Below are 25,936 nucleotides of genomic sequence, written 5' to 3' on the forward strand. Positions count from 1 at the left end.
GACAGTCTCACAGACTTTCCCACCCAGTCTGGCTTCAAACTACAGTCTTTAGCTCTTAGCCTCCTAAGTAGCTAGTAGTAGCAGGAGCTACTAGCCAGGCTTGTGCCTGCATTTCTGAAAGGCAGTGGCTGCTGCTGACCCATGGACCATACCCTGAGAGGCAAGTGTATAGTATTTGATGTTTAGCACATGCTTGCAGTGATAAACCGTGCCCATTGACTGCATCTGCTCAGTACCAGCACCAGCCCAGGTACACACCTGGGTGCTACTCAACCTACAGCATCGCCCAGGAACAGACAAGAGATGCAAACTCTCCCTCATTCCCCATCCTGTTGGCTCTGAGAAGGAGCCCTGAGTCCACAATGTGCCCAGCCCTGGAAGCCAGGCTTTCTGCGAGCGCAGGTGGGAGCCATGGCCAGGTTCACCTCTGGAACAGGATAGTTGTTTTTGGTTTTGTTTTTTAAACCAGGCATTGGGCTTGAAGTCAAAGCCTAGGCCCTGTCCCTGGGCTTCTGCCTGTGCAGTTGAGTCTTCTGTTGAAGGCTAAGCATTTAGAGGCTATTGTGTCTGAAGCTTTGCCTTCTGGGACCTGCAGCGTACTTTGCAAAGTCTTCCTAAGTTATCTGTTACTTGTTGATCGGCTTAGTGTCCCATTCAAGTTCAAGTGTGAGTGTCACTGGGAATCACTTCCTTCCTGAGAGCTGTGGTGAAGAGCAGAACCCCTACTCCCTGCTCCCCAACCTTGTGCATAAAGTTTGACCACTGCCAAGAAATACCCAGACTTTGGCTTGGTTCTGACATTGAATTCCAGAGCCCAGGCCTACCTGCAGGGAAGAAGGAAAAAGCCAGGGAGTTGAATGAATAAATTATAGTGATTCTACTATGAGGCATAAAGATGGTGATGGGGGGGGGAGTTAATTTTAAACAAGGAAGGCATTTTTCTAGTTCTGGGGGGAGGGAGGGAAGTAGTAAAAATGGCTTGGACAGAGAAAGAAGAAAGACCTAGAAAAATGTGAATGGTTTTCCTAGAGAGATCTCAGGTGATGTCTGTGTTGCTCTTTTTTCTTTTGGTTTCTATTTTCTAGCTAGAACCTCGTTTTGTAGTAAGAAGGGGGAAAAATGTAAGCATGAGTATGTCTGGTCCGGCATTGTGACGTCACGGCCTGTGGCCTCTCGCAGCCTGAGGCAGGCCAGCCTCCTAGCCCGCTGCACTTGCAGGGCTGACCTTCAACTCTGTCTCTCACCTCCATACTGTCTCTTCTGCCTTTTCCTCTGTATAGATGACAAGGAGGGAAAAATCAAAGCAAGCTAGCAAGACCCTTGGAGGCAGAGTGCTCATTCCATCAAGGTGTCACTCCGATATCCAAACCTAAACTCCAGAGTCTAGGCTTGTAGGATGTGTTTTGGAGGTATTGGTGGATGAATGAGGCTGTCAAAGAACAGCACAAAGCCCCAAAGCTTTGTGACCTTGAGCGGGTCCTTATCTATAAACTGCTGGGGGATCTGGGAGGCCTGGACTCTGGTCTTCCCTGGTCTTTCTGGCTCTGACCTTCTGGGGAGTCGCTCACCTTCAGACACCTGCTACCCTGCCTGGTTTTCAGAGTAACTTCTGCTCACTGAGACCACCGCTTCTCTCTCCTCTGAGTGGCCACTGTGGCCAGGCCCTCCTGGCAAAGGCTTGAGCAGCAGGGACAGCCAGACTTCCAGGCTTATGGCAGGATGGAGACAGTGATTCTGGGATGTATGTATGACCCTGACAGCAGAGGGCTGGGCACCTGAGCCATCCTGGGCCTGAGGTTGCTCTCCCCCTCCCCCACTCCACTCTCCCACCCGCACCCCTCTGCGGCCTCCTGGTCAGGTGTCTGTCTTTCGTTCTTTCCTGGCCCAAGCTGCCTTGTGAGCTCCCGCCAGCCTTTGTGTCTGAGACCCCATTCCATCAGCCCCAGCAGCCTGGAGTCTCAGCCCTTTGCGCTACTGTTTTCCATTGAGTGCCTCTGTGGGGAGGGAGCGAGGGAGGGAGGATGGGAGAAATCCATTCAAGCATTTGTTTGAAAGACATTTAAGTAAACCCAGGAGATTTGTGTGGTCACATGTTTTCAGTCTTCTTTCAATAGAGCGGATGGGTTTCTGGATCTCTCCCACCACCCACTTCCTTGCCTGAGAAGTGCAAGAGGCCTGGGCTTCAGGAAGAATCACAGGGAGGGGAAAAGCCCAACCCAATCCTGAAGATCAAAGCTGGTGAGGAGCTGGAGAAACGTGAGCATGAGCTCTGGCTGCCCAGACAGCACCAAGAGTGTGTACCTGCAATGCCAGAAAAGCACCCCACGGACCTCTGTGCACCCTAACCTGTTACCATCAGAGGCAGCCCAGAGCAGAAGTGGGGAGCTGTGGTGGTACTCAGCACCCAGGTCCAGGGCTGCAGCATGAGGCAGGCTTTTGTTGGCCAAGGGCCCTTTACATACCCTCACTGCCCACCTGACACTGGGGCAGGAAGGGGGTTATAGCTGAGGTGGAAGGAGGTGAGAGGGACGAGCCATCCTTGCCTTCCACTTGCTACACACCATGGTCAGCTCTGTTGTAGGTCTTCTCCGACAGTGTAGCTGAGCAGCCAGTGGGTCCCACCCTGGCATTGGAGCTCTGGCATTGGTCTCAGGCAATGGTGCTCCCAGTTCTGCTTTCCCACCCTGGTCTTTGACTTTGGAGCACCCCATTAACCTCACTCTCCTCACATATACGGTAGGAGGAATATGGAGTAATGGGAAGGAGGAGGGCAAAACCATTTCTAGGCCAATCCAGCCACAGCCACCAAAGACAGCAGTGTCTCTTCTGTACACCTCAGGCAGGGCGCAGGGAGCTGGCCAAGTGGCCGCTAGCACCAACCGGTCTGGCTGGTTTGCAGACCTGGCTATTTCTCCTATTTCTCCAGGGCCAGGATGTCTTGCTATGAGGCCTCATGCCTGTCTCTCTAGAGCCTTTCTTGCCACTTTGTTGGTCCTGGCCTGGGCTTCGGACCCCTCTCCATCCTGTCCTTCTCTGGGTCCAAGACAATGTACAGTGGGGTGTTGGGTGCAGGCAGCACATAAGTCCTGGCCAGGGAGGGGGTGGGGTGTCTGTACCCTCATCTTCTGAGACCATGAGGGTACTAAAGCCCTGGAGGCCAGGGTGCCAGGCACCATGGGGTGCAGGGAGCTGGTAGGGGCTCTGGCTGGTGTGCTCATGGTCCCAGCTCCACTGTGACTTCTGTGTGCCCTCACCCGCCTGGCTCCCCTGTCAAGGAGCAGGAAATGGGGGTGGGGGAGCCCGGGTGTTCCTCTCGCCCCCTGCGGGAGGGGCTGGACGCCCCCTCGTAGGTGTCAGCGGTTGGTGCGGGTGCTGGGATTTCCCTGGCTGAGTCACCCTCGGCCTGGAGTTATTTGTGAAGGTGTCTGTGGTGACAGCGACTCACACAGAGTCCCGGGAGCGGGGCGAGCGGGGTGTTGGGCTCCACTTCCCTGGCAGGCTGTGGGCAGTCCCTCCACAAGCTCCCAGTACCCCTCACTCCACTGAGCCCGTCACCCCCACGTCCCAGCCCAGGAGTGAGGGCCAGGGTCCCCAGCATGGCGGGCTGCTCCCACAGACCCCCTGGGCCAAATGCCTTCCCTCTTTGACTCCAGCCAGGAGGCTGAGGGGAACAGGGAAGCCATGGATGGGCTCCTGGAGGAAGAGGCACGTCACAGACTGGTGGCCCAAGCCAGGCCCCTGTGAGAGGCAGGAAGTGGGGTCAGCATGGCGACCTGGCCAGGGCCAAGGACCCCTGAGAGGAAGCGAAAACTGGAAGCTCCCCCTTCCCTCCCCCTCTCCCCCGTTCCCCTTCCCCAGCAAATCCACCCAGGTCTGTGTGCACCGGGGGCATGCAGGCGCAGTCTGTAGGACGTAGGACGGAGGTGTCGCAATCATGGCGTGGGGGGTGGGGGGGCGGAGGAGGACTTGCAGACAGAACTGGAGTGCTTGGTGGCTCCCTAGCAGGCCTGTGGGGGTGGCAGCAGCACTGCTGGGACAAGCTGGGGGTGGGGTGGGATGTGTAGTTCTGGGTGCCTGGCCCCAGAGTCTCTGCCTCCTCCCTGTTGCCAGTGAGAAGGGAGGGTGGCCCCCTGGTCCACTGGGTTGGATGGCAAGCCTCCCCGGGTGACATTTGCAACCCTGGCACGGTTTGGATGTGGCAGGCTAGCTTCTCAGCTTCTACCCCACCAGCCTGGCCTGGTGAGAAACGCTGCTGTTTCTCTTGGCCCAGCGCCAGGGGGCAGCTGCTGTGACCGTGACAGCAGGGTGTCTAAATGCCCGCCAGCACATCTGGCCAGCCGATTGTGCTCATTCCTCTGCTGCAGGCGGGTGTAGGGAAGGGTGTCCCGGGAAGGGAGCAGGGCTGGAAGGCCCTGCTCAGCCCTCTGAGCCCTGCCTGGTTCCAAACTTGGCACACTGTATCAGGAGCACCAAGCCAGCAGCATGTGTGTGCCACAACGCAGTTGGGAGGGTGGGGAGATGTCTGATGAACTTTCCAAGACCCTTCCCACTGGGAAGGGCACTGTTTTCAAAGGAAATATATGGAGGCACTCAGTAGGGCTGAATGGCACCGAGGACAAGAGGAGAATCAAGTGGCCGAGGCTTTCTCTGGACCTGCGTTTCTTTTGCTTCTGGGAATGATCAGATGATGCCTGATAATGGCCAGAACTTCCCACGACTGGGAATACATAAACACACAATAAACAAATAGACAATAACAATATTATTATCCTTACTGTTTTCATGTTTAAGTTAGCATCGTTACTGTGGACTTGCGTGTCCCGAGCTGATTCCCTGGTCCCCCTCTGGTAGAAACAGGTCAGGCAGGGGCAGCCAGTGGGTCTGGGTGGGTAGGACAGGCCCTGGTCCCCCTCCGTGGCCTCTGCCGGCTTGGTTGAACCGCCCACTCCCATCTGCAGAGGGGCGGCGCCGTTGGCTGGGAGACCTCGAGTGAGGAGCGCGTGTTCTCCAAGCATCTTGCTCACAGCAGATGGCAGCCACAACTGCCTTTCTCCCTGCAGTTCCGGTGCACTCCCCTTCTCTTGCTCACCCCCTGGTTAACTTTGCCTTCTGTGTTTGGGAGACAAGGAGGCAGCCTGCAAGCCCCCAGAGCCTCGTCTGGTTGTGGTGAAGCGTGGTGTACATTGGGAGGACAGTTTCTAAAGGAGTGGGACCCTGGTACTTGGACCAGTTTCTTCAAGGGTGCTTAGTTACCCACTGGCCGACTCTGAGGCTCCATGACCTATGATATGAGCCAGGCAAGGAGGCTGGGCTGGGCCTCGATTGATATTTCTCATGCAGCTGCCAGGCACCAGGTGCTGTGTGAGGTGCCAGGGACAGGGAGATGCAATGTATGCAGCCCTGCCTTCTAGTGTGTGGGGGGGGGGGCCTGGAATAGAAGACACTGATTGGTCCATCTGGAGTAGGGGCGGGGCTGGGGAACTGGTGTATTTGGGTAAGCCTGGAAATGCTGAAGCGTTCCCATTGAAAAGGGCATCTTGGGCCAAGAACAGCCCGTGCAAAGGTACGGAGGCATGAAAGCGCTCTGCCTGCAGAGTACTCAGCTGTGGCACATGGTGGACATGCCATTCACGTTCCCTTCAGGACAAGCCCGGGTTAGGGTCATCTAAACACTGAAGACCCTGACAGGTCCCATGGCAGCCCAGGTTTTTCTCAGCTACAAGAGCTCTGGCCTGGGTTTTGGAGCAGCCCTGCCAGCTCTCCTTTTCCTCCTGGCTGGGTCTTGCAGGGGTGGGGAAGAGGAGAAGTATGCCTTGGAGGGCCACTCTTGGCCCCACATTCTGTCCCGGTTCTGCCAGCATCCACATAGCGGGTGCTTGTCTGCCAAACCCTGTGCTTGGGCCCCACACAGGTGTCATTTCCACAACCCCGGCCCCAAAGACCCAGGCCTTACTCAGAGCACTAAGCCCAAGCAGACCAGCCAGCCCAACTCCTTGTTGGGTCCCTGGCTCTGTCATCTTCCTCTAAGCAAGGGTGTGATTGGTGAGGGAGGGGCAGGGCCAGGAGCCCAGACCCTGGGCGTCTTCTCTCCTAGTCACTATCTGGCCCCTCTTTGGGCAGCGTGATGGGAAAGACCAGCACATTCTTCCCCAGGGAATCCCATCTCCCAGATGTGGCCAGATGTGATGGGTTCCAGTGGTGGCTGCATGCAGGACCGCCTGGGCACATGCCCTCTGCTACCTCAGCTGGCAGAGCAGAGGTCCCAGTGTTTGTTTTACCCAGCCCTACATCTGCTGTGTTTCTCACCCCTGCCTGACTATTTGCCAATGATTTGCCCTTCTGGAAGATGGGTGGAGCTAAGTGAGGATAGTAAGCAGGTGCCCCATTGCTTCTGGGCACCCAGCATTTCGGCAGGCTCCATACCTACTGCCCCATTAGTACTATGCCCACCCCCTACTCCCCACCCCACCCCCTTCATGGCCAGTAGGGCCTGCCCTCGCCCACATAGAGCATGTGACCTTGCAGTGCCCGGGCCTGGCATGCCTTTCATGCTTGAGCGGCAGCAGCAGCAGCAACAGCTGGACTGTCAGGAGCAGAGAGGCCCCCAGAGCCCCAGCCCATGGGGGTGAGAGGCGGCATCAATGGGACTTTTGTATGGCCAGGGCTGAGGACCACATGGCCCAAACCAGGAGCCCGAACAGACACATCTGCTCCTGGCTTTCCCAGAGCAGCCTGTGTACAGGCCCTGGTCCTTTCTCCCAGCAAGAGATCCTGCCTTGATTCAGCGCACCCCAGCCCTGACCTCCTTTTCAGATGAATTAGCCCCAAGAACTTAACACTTGAATTCCTCCGGTGCCAAACCTGCTTTTGAAAGCCTGGCCTTCCAGTACCTCTCCCATGGCTGGCAGCTCATCGCTGGTGACTCCTTGAGATCTCTGGTTGAAGGCAACAGATTAGGCAATAGCACCTGGAGAGATCTGGAAGCCCAGGGCCAAGAGGACGTGGGGGGGGGGGGGGGGAAGGGGGACTGTTTCTCTCTCACAGCTGGGATCCAAGGTGTGGCTTGCATTAAGCAGACAAGGAGCTGAAGCCATTTCTCCCTGAAGCCATCCTGCCTGTAATCAGCCTCATAGGTGGCTCTGGTCCTATTAGAAAGGAATCTTTTTTTTTTTTTAATTGTGCTAGTCCTGGGGCTTGAACTCAAGGCCTGGGCATTGTCCCTGGGCTTTCTTTCACGCAAGGCTAGCACTCTACCACTTGGGTGGCTTTGTTTGTTTTGGGGGATTGTGGGGGAGGGGGTTGGTAGTGTAGTGGAGATGTGTCTAACCGACTTTCCTGCCTGGGCTGGATTTGAACCACCATCGTGAGATCTCAGCCTCCTGAGTAGCTAGGATTACAGCCATGAGCCACCAGCACCCAGAAGGAGGGAACGCTTCAGTACCACATTGGAGTGACACCCTGCCTTGCACAGTGACATTCGGCAAACCCAGGTCTATGGCCAGTGTCCCCTTCCCCGAGAGCCAGGGCTGCACCCTCCACGGATGAAGAGTTCTATAAACAGAGGGAGAGAACATGGTGACAGCCTTCCCTGATGGGCACTGTGGCAGGAGGCCGCATGGTCACTCCCAAGCTGGCCTGGCTGCATGGGCTGGGATTGAGGAGGCAGCCGGGCCTCGTGCCTTGGAAGAGACACCAGGTGCCCCCAAACCACCCCGGAGCAGAACAGCAGGACTTGGATGAAAGAGCGTTCTGGTCTCCCTTCTTCAAGTATGGGGGAGACACGGACTTGCATATAGATAGAGGGTCAGCCATTACCAAAGCCTCTTCAGGCCTTTCTTCCTCTGGCAGCACGAATGCTGCCCCACCCCCTCCCCCATGTGCCTCTCCCATGCAGCTGGTATCCTTGCCATCCGTGGCAGGTAAGAGGAAACCCAACCTGGATGCATGTTGTTTATCCCCCTCTCTGGCAGGAACTGGGGTGCAGAGAGCCCCTACCTGTGAAGTGGCCGGCCAGCTTGCATTCTCTGACCCCCAAGCCCCACGCCTTTCCCACTCAGCTCCCGCATCAATGCTAATAAATAAGCACATTAATGCATAATGAATCCCACCTCCATCCCTCTGGCCTTTTCTCTCAGAGACGCCCTGAGCACTTCCCAGACGTGATTTCATGCATCCTGCCAGGACCCCAGGAGAGCTGCAAGGAGGGCTTGTTCAGTGCCGGGCTGGCACTGAACAGGCCGCAGGGACTTAAGACCAGCCTCCCCCCACCCAGGCTCAGCCCTGACACCTGCCTGCTGCCCTCCCTCCTTTGGCCCTCTGCCTCTGGGTAGGTGGTGCTTGAGCAAAGACTCCCCTGCTCTCCTCCCCTGGCCTCCTCAGGCTTGTGCAGGTGGGAGTGGGAGGTGGAGAAGCTGGGGGCCAATGGGGAGCTCAGGATCGACAGGAAGTGGCTGAGGCTTTCAAGCCTCTTGTTAAGAACCCTCCTGACAGCTGCTGGGCCTCACATGGGGTGGGGGGCAGCTGGAGGACAGGAGATTGGGATAGTGGGGAAGGAGATAGAGTGAGCACCCAGAAATCAGCCCCCACAAAACTTCCTCCCTTCCCTAGGGGTCAGGGAGGCAACAGGTGCTTCTCTTTCCTGGTCATTATATGGAGAAAGGATGAGGGCTTAGAACCTCACCCAGGTTCCATGGAATTGCTGAGGGGATAGGTCCAAGGATCTGCAAAAACAGAGCTCCTTGCCAAGTGCAAGTGGCTCATGCCTGTAATCCTAGCTACTCAGAAAGCTGAGATCTGAGGCCAGATCTGGGAAGGAAAGTTGGTGAGACTCTTATCTCCAATTAAACACCAGAAAAAGCCAGAAGTGGAGCTGTGGCTCAAAGTGGTAGAGTATGAACACTGAGCCAAAAAAGTTCAGTTCAAGACTGAGGAAACACACACACACACACACACACACACACACACACACACACACACACACACACACACGAGAGATCCTGATAAGGCTGGGCCACTATGGTGATTTCTGACCATCTACTCCCCCCCCACCCCTGCCCCACCAAAGAGAACATGGCAGAGTCTCTGAGAAAGCCAGTAGTTTGCTCAGCCTCCATATTTTCTAGAAGCAGGAGGAACAAGCAAATCCTAGGAAGACCATCTGGTCAACCCATCACTCTCCATGGGAAGAACCCAGGCTCTCAGAGACAGTCTCTTCCTCCTTGCTTCCAGAGGTGGCTGCAGTCAAACTGCTCAAATGCTTAGGACAGGGAGGTAGAGGGGAGCCTGGCTGGCCACTTCTGGGGAGACCTCAGGTCACAGGACCTGATTCCCAGTGTCACCACAGACCAATCCCCCAACACCCCTTTCTGCCAACATTGCCTCCTCCCAAAGATGAAGACACTGTGTTTATTCCCTCCCTGGCACCGGGTGCTGGCTGAGCACCAGTGCCTCTACTGCATAGCTGCTGCAGGGCAGGGCGGAGTTGGGCTTTGGATCTCAGCATCACATTGGGTGATGGGAAAAGAGCTGGAGGCTGGCAGGCCGGAGCCTTGGGCTCTGGGCTCTGCTCTGTACTGGCTCCTACATGTGATCTGACTCTACCCCTTGGGACTGTTCAGAAATGGTTGCCCCTCCAGCTGCGGAGACTTGGTGAACTTCTGCCACCTGCCAGGTCATTGGCTAGGCTCTGGGGACACAAAAGGGAAGGCAACAAAAGAGACCTCTGCCCTGTGGAGCTACACCCTGATGGGGGGGGGGGGAACCACACAATTAACAAAGCAGAGTTAGTTAGATGGTGCAAAGTGCTGAGAGGAAAATGAAACAAGAGTCTCACCAAAGGGAGGGCAGTCCAATGAGGGGCCTCTGAGCTCAGAACTGAATGACAGCTGGGAGCCGGACTCAGACTTCTAGGGATGAAGTGGAATGTGGGGTGAAGGTAGAGACATTAAGAAAAGACACACTTGGCTTACTGAGGAGAGGGAGCAGGCTGTGTGCTTGGGAAAGAGGTGGGCAAGGGCAGAATGGAAGGAGGTGAGGGAAGGCAGCATAGGGACCCTCTTAAGCAAGCTTAAGAGGGAAATTGCTTTGTGATGGACATTGTGGATGAGTGGAAATGGTGTGTGTATGGGGGGTGGATGTATGGGTGGATTGACAGAGGGATGGATAGAGCTTTAGTGACTGAATGGATGAATGGTTAAGTGGATAGTTAGGTAGATGGATGCTTGAATGGGTGGATGGATGGATGGATGGATGGATGGATGGATAAATAGGTAGGTAGGTAGGTAGGTAAGTGGATGGATGGATGGTTGGTTGGTTGACTGGCCAACAGATCCATTCTCTACTCACCCAATGGGGGCTTCCATTTGCTCAGATTGTCCTTTGCCATGGTCAGGTCATTCCCATGGTCAGGTGTGGGTTCCTGAAGAGCAAGGAATCAACTTTCAGGAGAAACATCTCCACCCCCAAGCATGTCAGGAGAACCCTCAGCTGTGGGAACTGAGCTCAGTGCCTAACCCTGAATGGGTACCTGAATGGTGTCCTGGCTGCTTGTGCACAGGCTAACCTAAGTCAAGACTCAGCTGAACTGGAACTCTTGGGGGAAACATGTTGCTTGGGAGGTAGAGCAGACAGCCCCAGGCGTCTGTTCCAAAGATGTCCCACCAGAATCGGGTCCCCTCTGTCATTCTGCTACCCATCACACAGGCCAGAAAGCCAGGGTTGCCCTTGACACTACCCTCCTCTGCCACTGTTAGGTCAGATGAATCTCACTCTGGGGCCTTCCACATCCCTCCAAGCTCAGGTCCAAGACCTGGCCCACAAGGACCTGCCCAGGCTGCTCTGTGAGGCTTCCAATTCCCTTTCTCTGCTCCTGGCCACTGGCCTGGGCTTGCTTCTGCCAGCCATGTCCTGTGAACAGGCACCTGTGGAGGTTCATCTTGTCCCTGTCATCCACTCCTGTGGCCCCTGTGCTCTGGCTCAGCTTCAGCCCCAAGACATGTGCCTTTACCTCCTTCTTCAGACTCCATTGGGAGCTTCTTCCATGACCATAGAATGCATCAGGAAATTTCCTTGTGGATGGAGATTAAGTGGAAATCTGTAGGCTCCATGGGACCTTTGGAGGCTGGTGTGGGGCTTTCTGTATTGCTACCTCCCAGGTTCCTGGCACAGAATAGGCCTGCTGATTGTCCAATGGGTACAGGATAGCTGCCTTTAGCCAGATTGCATCAGTGTTCAGATCACTCGGGCCCTGCCCCTGGAGCTCTTTCCTCTCCCAGCCGGCTCCTTATACCCCAAGTGTCCTTACACCCACCAGATCTGAGGACGACCCCTGCCCGGTGTTCCCAGGCCAGCCAGGCCCGGGGCTCGGGGCCTGGGTTGTCTTAGGCTCTCAGAAGCAGGCCAAGCCTTCTCATGGCCCCTGTCAACATAGAATGTGGCCCAGCAAGGCTCCCACAGTGGTGGCAAGTGTGGAAACCAGGTTGAAACAAGAATCCCAGAGGAATCTTGAGATGGAGAAGGCAGTGAGAGGGTTTAGGGTCCAGCGACTTTAGGGCCTTCGCCCCTGAGCAGGACTCTGGTGAGAGCCAGAGATGGGGGCTCTGGTGGGTGGTGGGCCGGCGGGGGGCAAGGGGGTCCCAATGGTCAGTCAGCCATGTCTCTTTCCAGGCCTCTCAGGCTGGCCTAGTGCCCCGAGTCTTCTGTCTGTGAAGTGGGTAGGAATCCCTATGGGAAACTATTAGGGAACCACAGCACTGTCCCCCAGGACTGGAGTTTCTTTTTACTTCTGGGCCAAGGCCCTGCTCTGGTTGGGGCCAACTGACCAACTTTAAGGATGCCCTAGTCAGGCAGGATCCATTGGAAACAGGGAGGGAGGGGCCCCCAGGAGGCCTCAGAGCCCACGATTCTAGGTCATCTCCTGCACCATCCAGAGACAGGAGTGGTATTTATAGCTGCCAGCGGCCACTGAGGGTGGAGAAGTCAGCACGGGCTGTGACGCAGGCCAAGCCTCCCCTCCCCACCACCATCCCCCACTCCTGGGAGGTGGAGGGAGGGCTGTGCTTGCTGAGACAGCAGGCATTGTCTCATTGCTGCCCTGAGCCCCCGAGGAGATGAGGTGCCACTTTCAGCCTGGCAGGAGACTCGGCCTCCGTCGGTCTCGCCAGGACCTTGTCTGGCTTGCAAGCCCCAGGTGGGCTTCCCATTAGCACTGAGCATCTGCCCTGCCTCCTCCTACGGCTGGCACGCAGGCCCCTTCTTTGCAAGGTTTGTCCCCTGGAGTTACGGCAGCCTGGCTGACCTCCCTGGGTCCAGAGGGGTCAGCACAGAGGCCGCCTCTTCCCACTGTGCGTGGTGGAGGGGCCGAGGGCACCAGCCCTCAACACCTGCCTCCATCCTGCTGTGCCCTTGCTAAGTGCCAGCAGAGTGACACTGGGGCTAGAGAGGCTGGAGAGGCAGACCACAGGCTGATCCATGGAGGCTGGAGCTTGGGGACCTCTGGGGACAGTCACCTGAGCAGGGAGAACTCTTGAAGCAGAGGAAGAAATGCTCAAACACCTAGACAGTACTGGGGGCTGGGTTTTCCAGCTGGCAGAGCTGAGCCGGGTGTGCGTGGAGGGGTGCTGATGCTCGTGGCCGGACTCATGGGGGAGGCTGGTTGGTGAAGAGCTTTATGGCTAGTGGTTGAGAGCTTTAATTTTACTTAAGAGGCATTTAGGAGCCATAATACACTTTTGAAAAGGGGACTAATTTAATCAAGATTGTGTCCTTATAGCGCACGCTCCCAAGCACCCTCTGTGTAGCAGAACCTGTTCTCGACACGCAGGGGCCCTTTTCACTTGCTTCGTCCTCACCGCAGCCCACCAGGGAGCCCCTGTTATCATCATCATCATCATCGTCGTCGTCGTCATCATCATCATCATCATCATCCCGCTTACAGAACGAGGAAACGGTAGTTGACTCATCCAGGGAAGTGGTTACCTCCTGCCTTGTGCTTTGAAGTCACAGCCCAGTTCAGGGCTGAGGAAACAGAGCCCCCCCCCCCCAGACCAGGCTCAGCCCTGCCCTTCATGCCCAGCCCCTGCTCCGAGGCCCGTGTTACTCGTGCTTGGGTCCAGCTTTGTCCTGCTCACGGGTGGGAATGGGAGGTCTTAGGACTGCTGAGAGAGGCGTGGCTCAGGGTCAGTGGTTTTTAATCTGTGACCCCCATTTGTGCTTCCTGGCTCAGTCGAGAAGAGGAGACACCCGGGTCCCTGTGCAGAGCCCCCAAACCCTCACCTGTAAAACACAAGGCCAAAAGGGCCTGAGGGTTCATCCTGACAGTTGCTTTTGGCCACGAGGCTGTTGATTTCAAGACGGAGTGACCAGGAGCTAAAAGTAGTTCCAAATGACGTGGCCTTCAAGCCCCAGGGAGCCTTGTCTGCCCTGACCATCTCCCTTCCTCCAGGGCCCCCTCTCTGGGCATCAGAGCAAGGAGGGCCACCAAGGGGAGAAGATTGGCCATGGCCTGGGTGCTTTTGGTGGCAGCAGCTGTTACCTCCACCGCTGAGCTCCACGGTGGCCAGGAAATGCTGGCCCCTGGTGTGGCCTGCCGTGGCTCTGCAGACCTCCTCCCCTGGGAACGAGCTTGTGTTTCGCCGTCACTCGATCTCTGCTTGCTTTGGAGATGCCCAGGGAGTGGTTAAATGGAAACCCAATAGCCCGAGTGGCCAGCTCGTGCCCTAGATGGCTGCATTTCCCCCAAGGCGCCCGATCTGAGGACCTGGGGCCCACACCACCTCCATGGTCTGGAGGCTACGCCCCATCTTTGAGCAGCATGCACCCCAACAGGCCAGCTCCCAGGGGCAGCCTCAGCCTGAGGAGATGCAGCCAGGATATCACTCAGGGTATGTTGGGGGAGGGGATGGGGGGTGGATCCCAAAGGGGAGGAGTCGTGCTAGGTGTGCCCACTTAGCACCTCATTAACAGCCTCATTAGGGGGCCCCTAATGAAGTGGAAGGTGCTAATCCCTCTTGGAGGTGTAACCGGAGGATGGCAGTGGTGGAGCTCTGGATCCAGCTGGGAGCTGCCTTAAAGGGAAGGGGATGAAAATCTGGGGAGCAAAGCAGATCCAAGCAGGACAGGCTGGAGGTGAAGCTAGACTGGACAGGGGGCTTGAGGGGTGGGTCATGAGTTTGGGCAGGGAAGGGGTCTGCAGTGGGACACCCTGAAACACACACACTCTTCTCTCTCTCTCTCTCTCTCTCTCTCTCTCTCTCTCTCTCTCTCTCTCTCTCTCTCTCTCTCTCTCTCTCTCTCTCTCTCTCTCTCTCTCTCACACACACACACACACACACACACATCTCTGTGGAAACACAGGCCTTATATTATTGTGGGTGAAAGGTCTGTCCCATAAGAGTTGTTTCTCACCTCCTTGATTTGTGGGTTCAAGAAAGCAGAGCCCTCAGAGTGTTCGTTCCTTGGACATGGCAGAAGGTAGGGCAGGTGCAGGTAAGGGCAGGTTCAGAGCCACAGGGGTCACCAGGAGTCGGGCCAGGGCTTTCTGCTTGGAGAGCTGACCTAGATGGAGGAGAGGCAGCGCCCTGGCCATACCACAGGGCAAGGGGCTTGGTGGCATGAAGCAAACTGGGGAGATCTGATGGATAAGTCCCAACGGGAACCCTGCCCCGGCCCCAAGTTCCCTGGGCCGGGTTCTCTCTGTGCATGATTGTATTTGCTCCTCATGGTTCTCCTTCATCCCACTTTGAGGAAACAGAGCCTTGGAGAAGTGAGGGGAAACCGACACAGAGAAGTGATAGAACCCAAGAGTTCCTCTGCTGGGGGGCTGAACTAGCAGCCACCTTCTATGCACTTGGGAGAGGAAGGCATGGGGTCAAGAACCAGCAGAGGTATGCTAGAGCCTGAGGAAGGCGAGAAGACCCCTGGGTAAGATAGGAAAGACCCCGGCCAGGACATGTGCCTGCCTGCTTGCTTCTCTCCCCCATGGAGCAGACTGGCAGGAGTAGGCAGCCCAGAAGTACCTGCTGGGAGGTGGGAGGAAGGCTCAGGATCTGGGCTGCCACCCTGCTCACCTGGGCTGTCTGGGCCCCTCTAGGCCACCCAGGAAAATCAATGGTCTCTCTGCAATAAATGTTTCTCTCCTTGAAGGGAAGAGACAAAGCCAGGCCTGGTCATTGCTTGGAGGGCCTTCACTAGGAAACCTGTGCACTCGGGACTTGAGTCTCCAGAGGAGAGGCTGAGGAGGCTAGGGTAAGAGGAGGGCCTAGCCCGGGGGATGGCCCGGCTCCTCTCCCCCTGCCTCCCTCCGCATTCCCCAGCAGCCAGCCGCCCTTCCAGAACAGCCAGCAGGAAACGAAAGGCCCCAATTGATTCCTGGGGAGTTGGCTAGTGGCAGTGGCAGGGCCGGTGGCAGATGGCAAATTCTGCTCATTGTAGAGGACTGGAAAATAATTAGTGTGAGAAAGAGAAGCTTGGAGCCTGGTGATAAATGAGCCTGGGGAGGGCTCAAGGGGAGGGGCCGAGCTCTGGGGCTGTGGAGCCTCATGCCTGGCGCTGTGGCTTACCCTGGGCAAGTTAAGTTCCATGAGCTTCAGTGTCCTCATCCATAAAATGGGGACAATGTAGTTTTCCGGGTCCATTCAAAGTATCCAAAGAGGGAGTCTGGGAACTGCTTGCTACTATGTCTAGCATGTAGTAGGTGATTTGGTTTTTATTCTAGGGGGAGGGGAGAAGGTATTTGTTTTGTGCCATTACTAGGACTTGAACTCAGGGCCTAGACACTGTCCCTTAGCTTTTGTTGATCAAGGCTGTGGCTCTTGACCCACAGATCCATTTCTGCTTTTTGTTTGTTTGTTTATTGGAGATAAGAGTTGCCTGGACTTTGCTTCCCAGGGCAACTTTGAACATCAATCCTCAAATCTCAGCCTCCTGAGTTGCTAGGATTATAGGTGTGAGCCACCTACACCTGGCCATGCTATGCAATTTTGTTTATTAATAATAATAATAATAATAAAGATGAAGCCAAATAATTGTTGGAACTGTTTCTCATGCAGCCCAGGTGACCATAGGCACCACCCCAATGGGTCAGCGACCAGTTCTGGCCCTGAGATGGCTCTTTGGGAGGGTCTCTCCGGCCACAACCCACTTCGAATACGCAGACCGCAGCACATACAAAGCCAGACTCTGCCGCTGGCTCAGCAGGCTATTCCCTTCCTGGGGCATCAGTTTCCCCATCCATGACAGGGGATGGTCATCTCTAAGTGGTGAGGGGCAGCAGAAGTGCAGCCTGGACCTTCAAAGGCGATGCTAGAGGGGGGGCGGGAGAGGGTGGCCTGCCCCAGAGGCCAGGGTGTGTAAGGACCCCTCCTGTGCTGAGTTCCTGCCCCGGCCCCAGGCAGGCTCGGCTCTGCCTTCTGTGCCAGCACAGCTGATGTGCGAAACGCAACAGCTTTCAGGCCCCTAAGCTGGGTTGCACACGCCCGGGCACAGGCTGGTGGCACATGCGGCCCCCAGCCCACGCGGCTTTCTATGTCCTGTTGCCTCTTCTGCCGCCCGCTCCCTTCCTGTGCTCTCGGAAGCCAGCCCCCATGGGCTGCAGACCTAGGAAGAAGGGAAGGCACCCAGGAAGATGGACCCTGATGTCTATGGGTGCTGGAGAATCAGGAGACGGACTGACTGACAGCCGCAGGGAACTCTGGAAGGCCATTTGAAAGCCCAACGGGCAAATCATTTCTTCTCCTGGCCTCCGTTTCTTCACCTACAGAGTAGAGGTGATGTCCCCGTACAGCCTATGAATGGGGAACATGATGGCACAAGCTGTTTCTACTGCTGTTTTCTCCCAGTCTCCCAGGATGCCCTGGGCTCAGCTGCTGCTGCACTGCAAGCATCCTCTCGGTCTAATTATGTGTCTGGGGTCAGGTGAAGACTGGGGAGCTCTCTAAAGGTCCTGAGGCCCCGCCACCCACTCAGTAGACAAGGTCAGAGGCCAACTCCTGAGTCTAGAAGCAAGCAGTTGGCTGAACCCAGTGCCTCAAGCTGCATGGAGAAGTTGAGATGAGGTCTCGGACTAGGCAGTGTGACCTTGGGCAAGTCTTGTTACCCTTTGGTTAAAATATAGGTAGCAGAGGTACCTTGATCTCAATGGTGTTAGGAAGATTAAATGAGCTCTTGTTTGGAAAGAAGCTGAGCCATGGCAGGCATGTCGGGAGTGTTAGAAGAAGCTGGCTGGCCGAGTTCTCCCTCACCCCATCACCCAGAGGGGCTCCACAGTCACTTACACTGCACTGTTGATCTCCTTCTGCTCTAAGTCAGAGAAAGCCTGGGAAGTGGAGGAACTGCGATTCACGATTCACCCACCACCGAAGCCCCGGCCCCACTTGGCCAGGGGATGTTAGCAAGCCCCGCCCTTTTGGGGGTGGAGCCTCTCTGTGGGCCACCACCTGCCCCCTACCCATCCCCACCAGATGCCCCACCAAGACTCACCAAGCCCTCAGACCCAACGTAAGCCCTCAGCACCAGGCAGAGGAGACCTCATTGTGGAAATGGGATCCTGGGCTCACTCCCCTCCCCCGCCAGGGTACCAGGGACCCCTGCTCTCTCAGCCCCTGGCCAGTGGCCCTTTTGCATCCAGGAATAGCTTTGCGTGACACTCAGGACTCTGAGGCGGTGGGCTGGCTCAGGGACACCAGGGGGGACACAAGATGGACATTTTGGGAAGAGCCTCGGGCCACTTCCTTCCTTCCTGAGCCTCATTGTCCTCACCTGTAAAAGGGGGCCATGGAACTAGCCTGAGACCTTCTAACTTGACAATGTTCCTGCCTGGACAGGGGCTCTGGGTGGCACAGAATCCCAGTGCTCACTGCCTGCTCAGCCCCCTGCTTTTTTTTTTTTTGAAAGTATCAGGGGAAAATCTTGGAGCTGTGATCTCTTTTTTTGCTGGTCCTGGGACTTGAACACAGGGCCTGGGCTCTGTCCCTGAGCTTCTTTTGTTCAAGGCTAGCGCTCAACCACTTGAGCCACAGCTCCACTTCCAGCTTTTTCTGAGTAGTTTATTAGAGATAAGAGTCTCACAGACTTTCCAGCCCCAGCTGGCTTCAAACTGTGATCCTTAGATCTCAGCCTCCTGAGTAGCTAGGATGACTGGCGTGAGCCACTGGTGCCCAGCTCCTCATCCTTAGATTAGTTAATCACGGAAGAAGTGCTTGCTTGTTTTTACACGGGGAACTGGGCTGGTCCTTGTGACGGCTCTGAGGTGGCTACTTTTCTGAAACCCACGTGAGAAGTGAGGAGACTGAGGCACAAAGAAGTAGCACGTGCAATGTCACACAGTAATCGGGGGCCTATGAATGTAGATGCATCCTGTAGTTCCAGCCACAGTCCCCCAGGAGTCTCTGTTCACACAGTGCTGCTCACCCCCCAGCTTTGCTAGGACCTGTGCAAAGTCCCTTCCTGAAGCCACTCCTGCTGCCGGGCACTGAGGGATGGGAGACCTTCAGAGCCCCAGACTTTCTGAGGCGGAACACCAAAGTCCAGCAAGTCAATGGTGGGACCGTGTGTGTCCAGGGCTGCATTGAGATGAGGGGCCTGCAGACCACCTTAGAATCTGAGAACAACCTGGGGATGGGAGGGAGCCATCAAGGAGGGCTTCCAAGAAGAGGTGACTTTTGGCTGGCCTAGAAAGATGGGTAGAAGAGCGAGCTCAAGGGTGACCCACAAACCAATGACGTGTCTTTGTTGGCTGATCAGCTTTGGGGGGATATTTCTGGGAGGAAGGGTGAGTGTGAGGAGGGGCGGGAGAGCCACCCTAAGTCACTTCATGTAGCCTGAGCGGCAGACCGTGCGTGCCCTGATCCTTGAGGATTGGGGAGTATCAGTGGGTAAGGAATGCCTGGATTCAGAGAGGGCAGGGCACCTGCCCAAGGCTGCACGGCCTTCCAGGGACTGAACCCCTTAGTAGCCCACCTGCAGGGCTGGACTTTATCCTGTAGGTCTTGGGGTGTTATAGCAAGTTTTAAAGTATATTGGGGTAGTGGATGGGAGAGGGGGAATGTGTATTTTAAAAAAGGAGTTTGCAAGCCGGGCGCCGGTGGCTCACGCCTGTAATCCTAGCTACTCAGGAGGCTGAGATCTGAGGATCGCGGTTCAAAGCCAGCCTGGGCAGGAGAGACCGTGAGACTCCTATCTCCAATAAACCACCAGAAAACCGGAAGTGGCGCTGTAGCTCAAGTGGTAGAGCGCTCGCCTTGAGCTGAAGAGCTGAGGGACAGCGCCCAGGCCCAGAGTTCAAGCCCCACAACCGCCAAAAAAAAAAAAGGAGTTTGCATGGATAGAAGGAGGAATTTCCAGAATGGTTAAGGCTTAACCCAGGGGCCTGAGTCATTACAGCCGAGGGTCTAAGGGGACAAAGAGGCCCCTTGAGGCAAAGTTAGTCATTCCAGCCACACGAGGAGTGCTCTTGGTATCCCCTACTCATGTCTGCCTGATGGAGGGCAGCCAGAGGACTGAGGAGTCCCCCCTCAGTGCCCATGGGACCCCCCTGTTAGAGGGTCCCTATGCACCCCAGGCTCTTGGGGGTATGGAGGCAATTTTGAGGTGGAGGAGGGGAACTGGAGGTGATGCACAGCCCCAGGCCAGGAAGTAGCCTCTGCCCCCCCCCCCCGCCCTTGGGGACATTTCCCTGCGATGAAATCACAGCCTGAGCCAGGAACAGGCCCCCCATTGTGATGGGCTGGGGTCTTCAGAGAAAAGGGCCTTTCAGACTCTTAAAAATAGCAGCCCTGAGATTGACGAATCTGCATCCCCTGCCCCCCATGCCTTGCAGACTCCGTCCCCCAACCCCAGACCGTGACCTGTGGGTGACCAGCCAGAGACTCCAGTCGCGGGGTGGGGGAGGACACTGGCTGGCCATGGCTTCCACACCCTCCCTCTACCCCCTCGTGGCCAGGCCCAGGACTCTGAAGATTTCTGTGACCCACGCCAGAATTGCAGGAGCTAGGCGTTTCAGATGAGGCAACCGAGAGGCATGAATAGGAACTCACACCATCGTGCAGGTGATACAGCCTGGATTACAAACCACGCAGCCCTCGGGGGTCCCTCCCTTCTGCCTAGGCCTGGTGTGGGCTGAAAGGGGCGGGGCCGGGTGCCAGCAATGGGGTCGTAGTGGGCCAGCCCCACCACCAATGACCATGCCTGTCAGTCCTAGGCTGATGACCGCTGCTCTTGACCAGATCACTCCGGTGTCTTACTCCTGTAGAGCTGTGCCTTGCTTTCCCAGCCTTGAGAGCCAGGAGGCCACTGCAGGGAAGGGCAGGGGGGGCTCAAGAGTGGGCATTCCCAGGGTGTCTATGAGCTGAAGGAGTAGGTAGCCCTTCTAGACTTTGCGAAGGGAAGGGAGACTAGAGGAGGGCCCCCAGAGTGACTAGAAAGGCCCATCCTTGCAGGACACTGGTGGCTCACACCTGTCACCCTAGCTATTCAGGAGGCTGAGATCTGAGGATCAAGGTTCAAAGCCAACCTGGGCAGGAAGGTCTAGGACACTCTCAGTTCCAATGAACCACCAGAAAACTGGAAGTGGAGCTGTGGCTCAAAGTGGTAGAGTTACTAGCCTTGAGCAAAAGAGCTCAGGGACAGCGCCCAGACCCTGAGTTCAGGACCCATGACAGAGAGAGAGGGGGGGGAGAGAGAAAGAGACAGACAGACAGACAGAGAGAGGAGAGAGAGAGAGGGAGAGAGAGAGAAAGAAAGAAAGAAAGGAAGGAAGGAAGGAAGGAAGGAAGGAAGGAAGGAAGGAAGAAAAGAGAGAGAGAAAGAGAGAAAAGAGAGGGAGGGAGGGAGACAGAGACAGAGAGAGACAGAAAGGGAAAGAGGGAGGGAGAGAGACAGAAGGAGAGAGAGAAAGAGGGAGAGAGACAGAAAGAAAGAAAAAAGAAGAAAGAAGGAAAGGAAGGAAGAAAGAAAGAAAGAAAAAGAGAAAGAGCAAGCACGCGGACCATCCTTGGGGTCTTCTTGACAGGAAGTGCCCTGGGCTGCTAGCAGAGACAGGGGAGGTGGCAGCCAGGTAGGTGGGACCCTCCCCTCCCAGCCCCTTGAGGCAGCAGTCCTGGGGTCCCCCCTCTTTGGCGTCTGCATTGGGCACAGCGCAGAGCTCGGCCTGCCCTCTCTGAACACGTTTCACTTGTGTAGGGGGTGGGGGCTCCCAGCCCCTCCCCGCAGCCCGACCCCCCCCCACTCAGCCTCGGAGAGCACCTGCAGGCTGGGTGCAGGCGGGAACGCCAGCTGTTGGCAGCATTGTCCTGCCCCAGCCTCACTGCCACCCACGGGGACCCCAGCCCCTTCCTGGCCCATCACGTCCAGCCCCACGCCATGAAGTCCCAAGCTGCAGCCGGCTGCAGCCCTGAAGCCCCCTGCAGACCCCAGATCCCATCTCCCCGACACACACCCCCACCCCTGACCACCCCAGCACCGCGGCTCCCACCGCCCTGCATCCTTCTCCCGGCTTTCCCAGAATCGCTCGACTCCTCCTCGAGAGTGGGATGATGTCACTTCCTGAGGGGGGAGGAGTAGGCACGCACGACCCCAGCGGGCCAGCCCGCCAGGCCGCCAGCTCCCCGGAGCAGCCCGGGAGCGGCTGGGAGCGGCTGCATGCAGCGGCCGCACCTGGGAGAGGGCGGCCGGCCGGGCAGGGCATACCGGCCCACCACCCCGCCCCATGCCCCCTCGCCCACCCCGAGGCTGCACTCCCAGCCCAGGGAAGACTTGCCTACATCCTTCCCTAGTGATGCCCGCCTCCGAGGACACACGTTTTCCCCGGAGCCATCAGCTGGGAGAGAAGGATCGGCCACCCGCCACCCCTGGACTGGGTGTCATGTATGTAAGGCTCTGGCAGCTTGGGGGGCATGCAGCTGTCCACACCAGGGGCCCCTCTAGAGCACTCAGTACAGGCGACCCCGACTCTCCTCCATGATGCTATCCATCTGAGGGCTCTCAAGGGGGGCCCTGGGGTCTTGGGCACTAAGCTGGCTCCTAGCTACTTTGGATCCAACTACTTCGGAGAGTTGGGCACGGGGCAGTGAAGGATTCTGGGTTCTGGGTGAGCGTGCAGATGGATTGCTTTTCCTCAATGAAAGGGCAGAAGATGCCCCCAAGCACTCCTGACCAAGTTGCCATCCGGTCCTTCCTGCCCCAGAGCAGTGGCAGCTGTGGCTAAGGATGCTGTGTCGCGTGTCCAAGTCAGAGAACAGTTTACAGGGCGCCGGGCACCGGTGGTTTACACCTGTGATCCTAGCTACTCAGGAGGCTGAGATCTGAGGATCACGGTTCAAAGCCAGCCTGGTCAGGAAAGTCTGTGAAACTCTTATCTCTAATAAACCAGCAGAAAACCATAAGTGGTGCTGTGGCTCAAGTGGTAGAGCGCTTGCCTTGAGCTGAAGAGCTGAGGGACAGCATCCAGGCCCAGAGTTCAAGCCCCATGACTGACAAAAAAGAAAACAAAACAAAAAACATAAAATAAAGACCTCATTGAGCCAAGACTTACTGAGCACCTACTGTGTGCCAAGCCCCAGCCATAACCATCACATCCTACTGTCCGTCCCCAAGGCCTTGGGGCCCCTCTCCCACCCTCTCAGGCCCCATGGTGTTTGTTCCTGGCCTTAGAAGCCTGACCCTAGCCTGGGCTAGATGTAGAAAGGAAATAAGGGGTGGGAGGGCTGAGGGTCCCACCGATGCCATGCAGAAGGAGGAGGTGAGCTCGGCTATCGTGGGGATGTCTTCAGGCATGGCCAGGGTGGGGGACAGGAGAGACCCTAACAGAGCTGAAGTTTGTGTGTCCCGCTGCTAAGGGCCTGGGTGTTGGCTTTGGGTGTTGACAGGGCCGGAGGCAGCTCCTCCCTGGAGATGGCCAGTGCCTAGAAGTCCCCTGGTGGTGGGTGGGGACTTGGGGGCCTGAGTCCTGGACCATAGCTGGAACTGGTCCAGGGACTAGTGGTGTTGCTTGCCCCGGTCCTCCTAGGCAGCTACAGGGTCCTGTGTGCATGTGTGCATGCATGCATGCACATGTGCGTGTGAGTGTGAGTGTGCGTGTGCGTGTGTGTGTGTGTGTGTGTGTGTGTGTGCTGCTACTGGGGCTTGAACTCAGTGCCTGGGTACTATCCCTTAACTTTTTCATTCAAGGCTAGCCTTTAACCACAGCTCCACTTCTGGCTTTTTACTGGTTCATTGGTGATCAGAGTCTCATGGACTTTCCTGCTCTGGCTGGCTTCAAACCTCCATCCTCAGATCTCAGCCTCCTGAGTAGCTAAGATTACAGGCATGAGACCCCAGTGTCCAGCTTTCAGAGTCTTTGCGTGTGTGTATGTGTGTGTGTGTGTGTGTGCTTGTTTTCAGGAGGTGAGCGCCAGGCCCGCTGAGCCTCCCCGAGCTGCCAGCCATGCCCGGGATCGTGGTGTTCCGGCGGCGCTGGTCTGTGGGCAGCGATGACCTTGTCCTGCCAGCCATCTTCCTCTTCCTCCTGCATACTACCTGGTGAGTCCCTGGCTGGGGCCACAGGCCTGGAGGGAAACTTTTTGACCATCTGCTCCTCCCTGCCTGATCCTGTCCCACTCCCTGGAGAAACCCTTGGGGTTCCCTGGACCCTTGGGGGGCAGTACCCACATGGAGACACCCCTTTCCTGGCTGTTGTCACCCTGTACTGAACATGACCACCACGGCTGCATCCCCATGCTGCCATGGAGCTCCCTGTTCTTATTTCTCCTGGTCTTGTGCAGGGGGGTGGGGGGAGAGGGAGATGCCTGCTGCCCCGTCCTTCTGCCAAGCCTAGGCTGGGCAGGGCTGTCCTGCCAGCCAGAGCTGGCATAAGGCAAATGCCCAGGCTTCGGGCCTCGCTGACCTGGCCCCTCCGCAGGTTTGTGATCCTGTCCGTGGTGCTCTTTGGCCTGGTCTACAACCCACACGAGGCCTGCTCCCTGAACCTGGTGGACCACGGCCGCGGCTACCTGGGCATCCTGCTGAGCTGCATGATCGCCGAGATGGCCATCATCTGGCTGAGCATGCGCGGGGGCATCCTGTACACGGAGCCCCGCGACTCCATGCAGTACGTGCTCTACGTGCGCCTGGGTAAGGGCTGCTCCAGACCTCCCTCTACGTCCGTGTCCTCCAGTGCTCATTCATCCCAGAGTCACTGGGCGTGGGTTCAAGTGCCAGACCCTGAGCTAGCACAGGGGCGAGTTAGACCTGGGGGCAGGTAGAAACCCTCCCACTGTATGTTTTGTAAATAAAGTTTTATTGAAACACACTCTTGCATATATGCATCCCCTCAGGCTGCTCTGATTCTCCTGTGGCAGAACTGAGCATTTGCTTCTAAGACTGTAGCACCTCAAAGTCTAAAATATTTGCTTTTGGGGGGGCTTCAATTCAGGGCCTGGGTGTTATCCCTGAGCTTTTTTTTTTTTTTTTTTTCCTCTCAAGGCTAATGCTCTACCACAGCTCCATTTCTGGCTTTTTGTTGGTTAATTAGAGATAAGAATCTATGCTCAACCCAGCTAGCTGGCTTCAAACCACGATCCTCAGATCTCAGTCTCCTAAATAGCTAGGATCACAGGCGTGAGCCACCCGGGCCAGCCTCCCTTCTATCTTAAAACCAGAGCATCTCTGCGAAGCTCACTGGTTTTATGATCCTTTCCAAACAGCCCCGCCCTTTCTTGGGAAGCTCCCCCTCTCACCCCCTACCCCTGCCCAGTCCCAGTTGCCTCTCCCACTCTGTGTGTTAAACCCAGGAGCAAGTAGTGGCAGCATCGTTTGGTAGATGAGGTCACTGGGTTCCTGGGTACTCATGAGCTCTCTCAAGGTCACCCAGCTAGGGAAGGATGGAAATGTTTCCACATTTTCTTCCCAATCCCTGGTCCAGACCCTGGGCTTGGTGGTGCAGACATAAGCAGCCTGGTTGCTCCTTATGCATCCCCTTTCAGTTCCAAGGTTTCTTGCTCTTTTCATGGGATAGACACTTGATTTAATCTCAGGTGGTCCTGGGACAGGGTTGTTACTCCCGTCCTGTAGACGAGGAAGCTTAGCCTGAGATGCACATGCATCCCACACAGGTCCCAAAATCCTGAAAAGACAAGAGAAAAACACTGGGCACCGGTGGCTCACACCTGTCATCCTAGCTACTCAGGAGGCCGAGATCTAAGGATCACGTTCAAAGCCAGCCCAGGAAGGAAAGTCTCATAGACTCTTATTTCCAATGAATCACAGAAAAATCCAGAAGTGGATCTGTGGCTCAATTGGTAGAGCATCAGCCTTGAGTGAAAAAACTCAGGGATAGCACCTAAGCCCTGAGTTAAAGCCCCAGTAAGGGCACATAAACACATCAAATTAATCAATTAAATTAAATAGAGCCATGCATCTTCCTCATCCACCTGTGTAGTCACCTTCACAGAGCAGACTGGGGGACCTAAGGGCACAAGGCCGGGGGCCCAGCACAGAATAGAGGAGGAGGGATGTCCTTGGGGCCCACAGGGGACCCCCCTCCCCCCGACTTCCCACCCCAGCAGCAGAGCTGGCCAGAGGGCTCAGGCCAAGGTCTCTGGGAGCTTCCCCGGTGGCCACACTTCAGCCAGGGCCTGCTCTCCCCGCAGCCATCCTGGTGATCGAGTTCATCTACGCCATTGTGGGCATCGTGTGGCTCACCCAGTACTACACCTCCTGCAATGACCTCACTGCCAAGAACGTCACCCTGGGTATGTGTGTGTCATTCTGTTTCCCAGCCAGCTCTGGGGGTGGGGCCTCTGGGGGCGGGGCCTCTGGGGGCGGGGCCTCCAGGGGCTGGGTGATGGGACTGTGCTCCGCCATCCGCTTGGGGACCCTGGCCTTCAGTGGGCAGTACTTGAGCTCAGCATCTCCTTCATCGCCCACAGACCTGCCTGCTCCCCGGATCAAGGTGTGTCTTGGGGTC

The 25,936-nt window shown here is 56.5% G+C and overlaps 1 protein-coding gene across 3 annotated transcripts in view; it reads left to right on the plus strand.

The window, feature by feature from the left end:
* Positions 1–25,936, plus strand: part of LOC138818112 (diacylglycerol lipase-alpha) — a 63,316-nt gene that overhangs the window by 12,068 nt on the left and 25,312 nt on the right. For 2 of the 3 annotated variants that reach the window (XM_070009019.1, XM_070009021.1), the window contains exons 2-4: positions 23,374–23,511; positions 23,891–24,102; positions 25,620–25,721. In XM_070009019.1, coding sequence (XP_069865120.1) covers positions 23,417–23,511; positions 23,891–24,102; positions 25,620–25,721 — 409 coding nt within the window. In that variant the 5' untranslated portion in view covers positions 23,374–23,416. Of the gene's footprint in view, positions 1–21,680; positions 21,859–23,373; positions 23,512–23,890; positions 24,103–25,619; positions 25,722–25,936 lie in introns of those variants that run through there. The other variant, XM_070009020.1, reaches the window with a different exon arrangement.

The sequence above is a fragment of the Dipodomys merriami genome, unplaced genomic scaffold (genome assembly GCF_024711535.1).
Source record: "Dipodomys merriami isolate MVZ:Mamm:240054 unplaced genomic scaffold, mDipMer1.0.p SCAF_712, whole genome shotgun sequence".
In the NCBI taxonomy this organism is placed as follows: Eukaryota; Metazoa; Chordata; class Mammalia; order Rodentia; family Heteromyidae; genus Dipodomys; species Dipodomys merriami.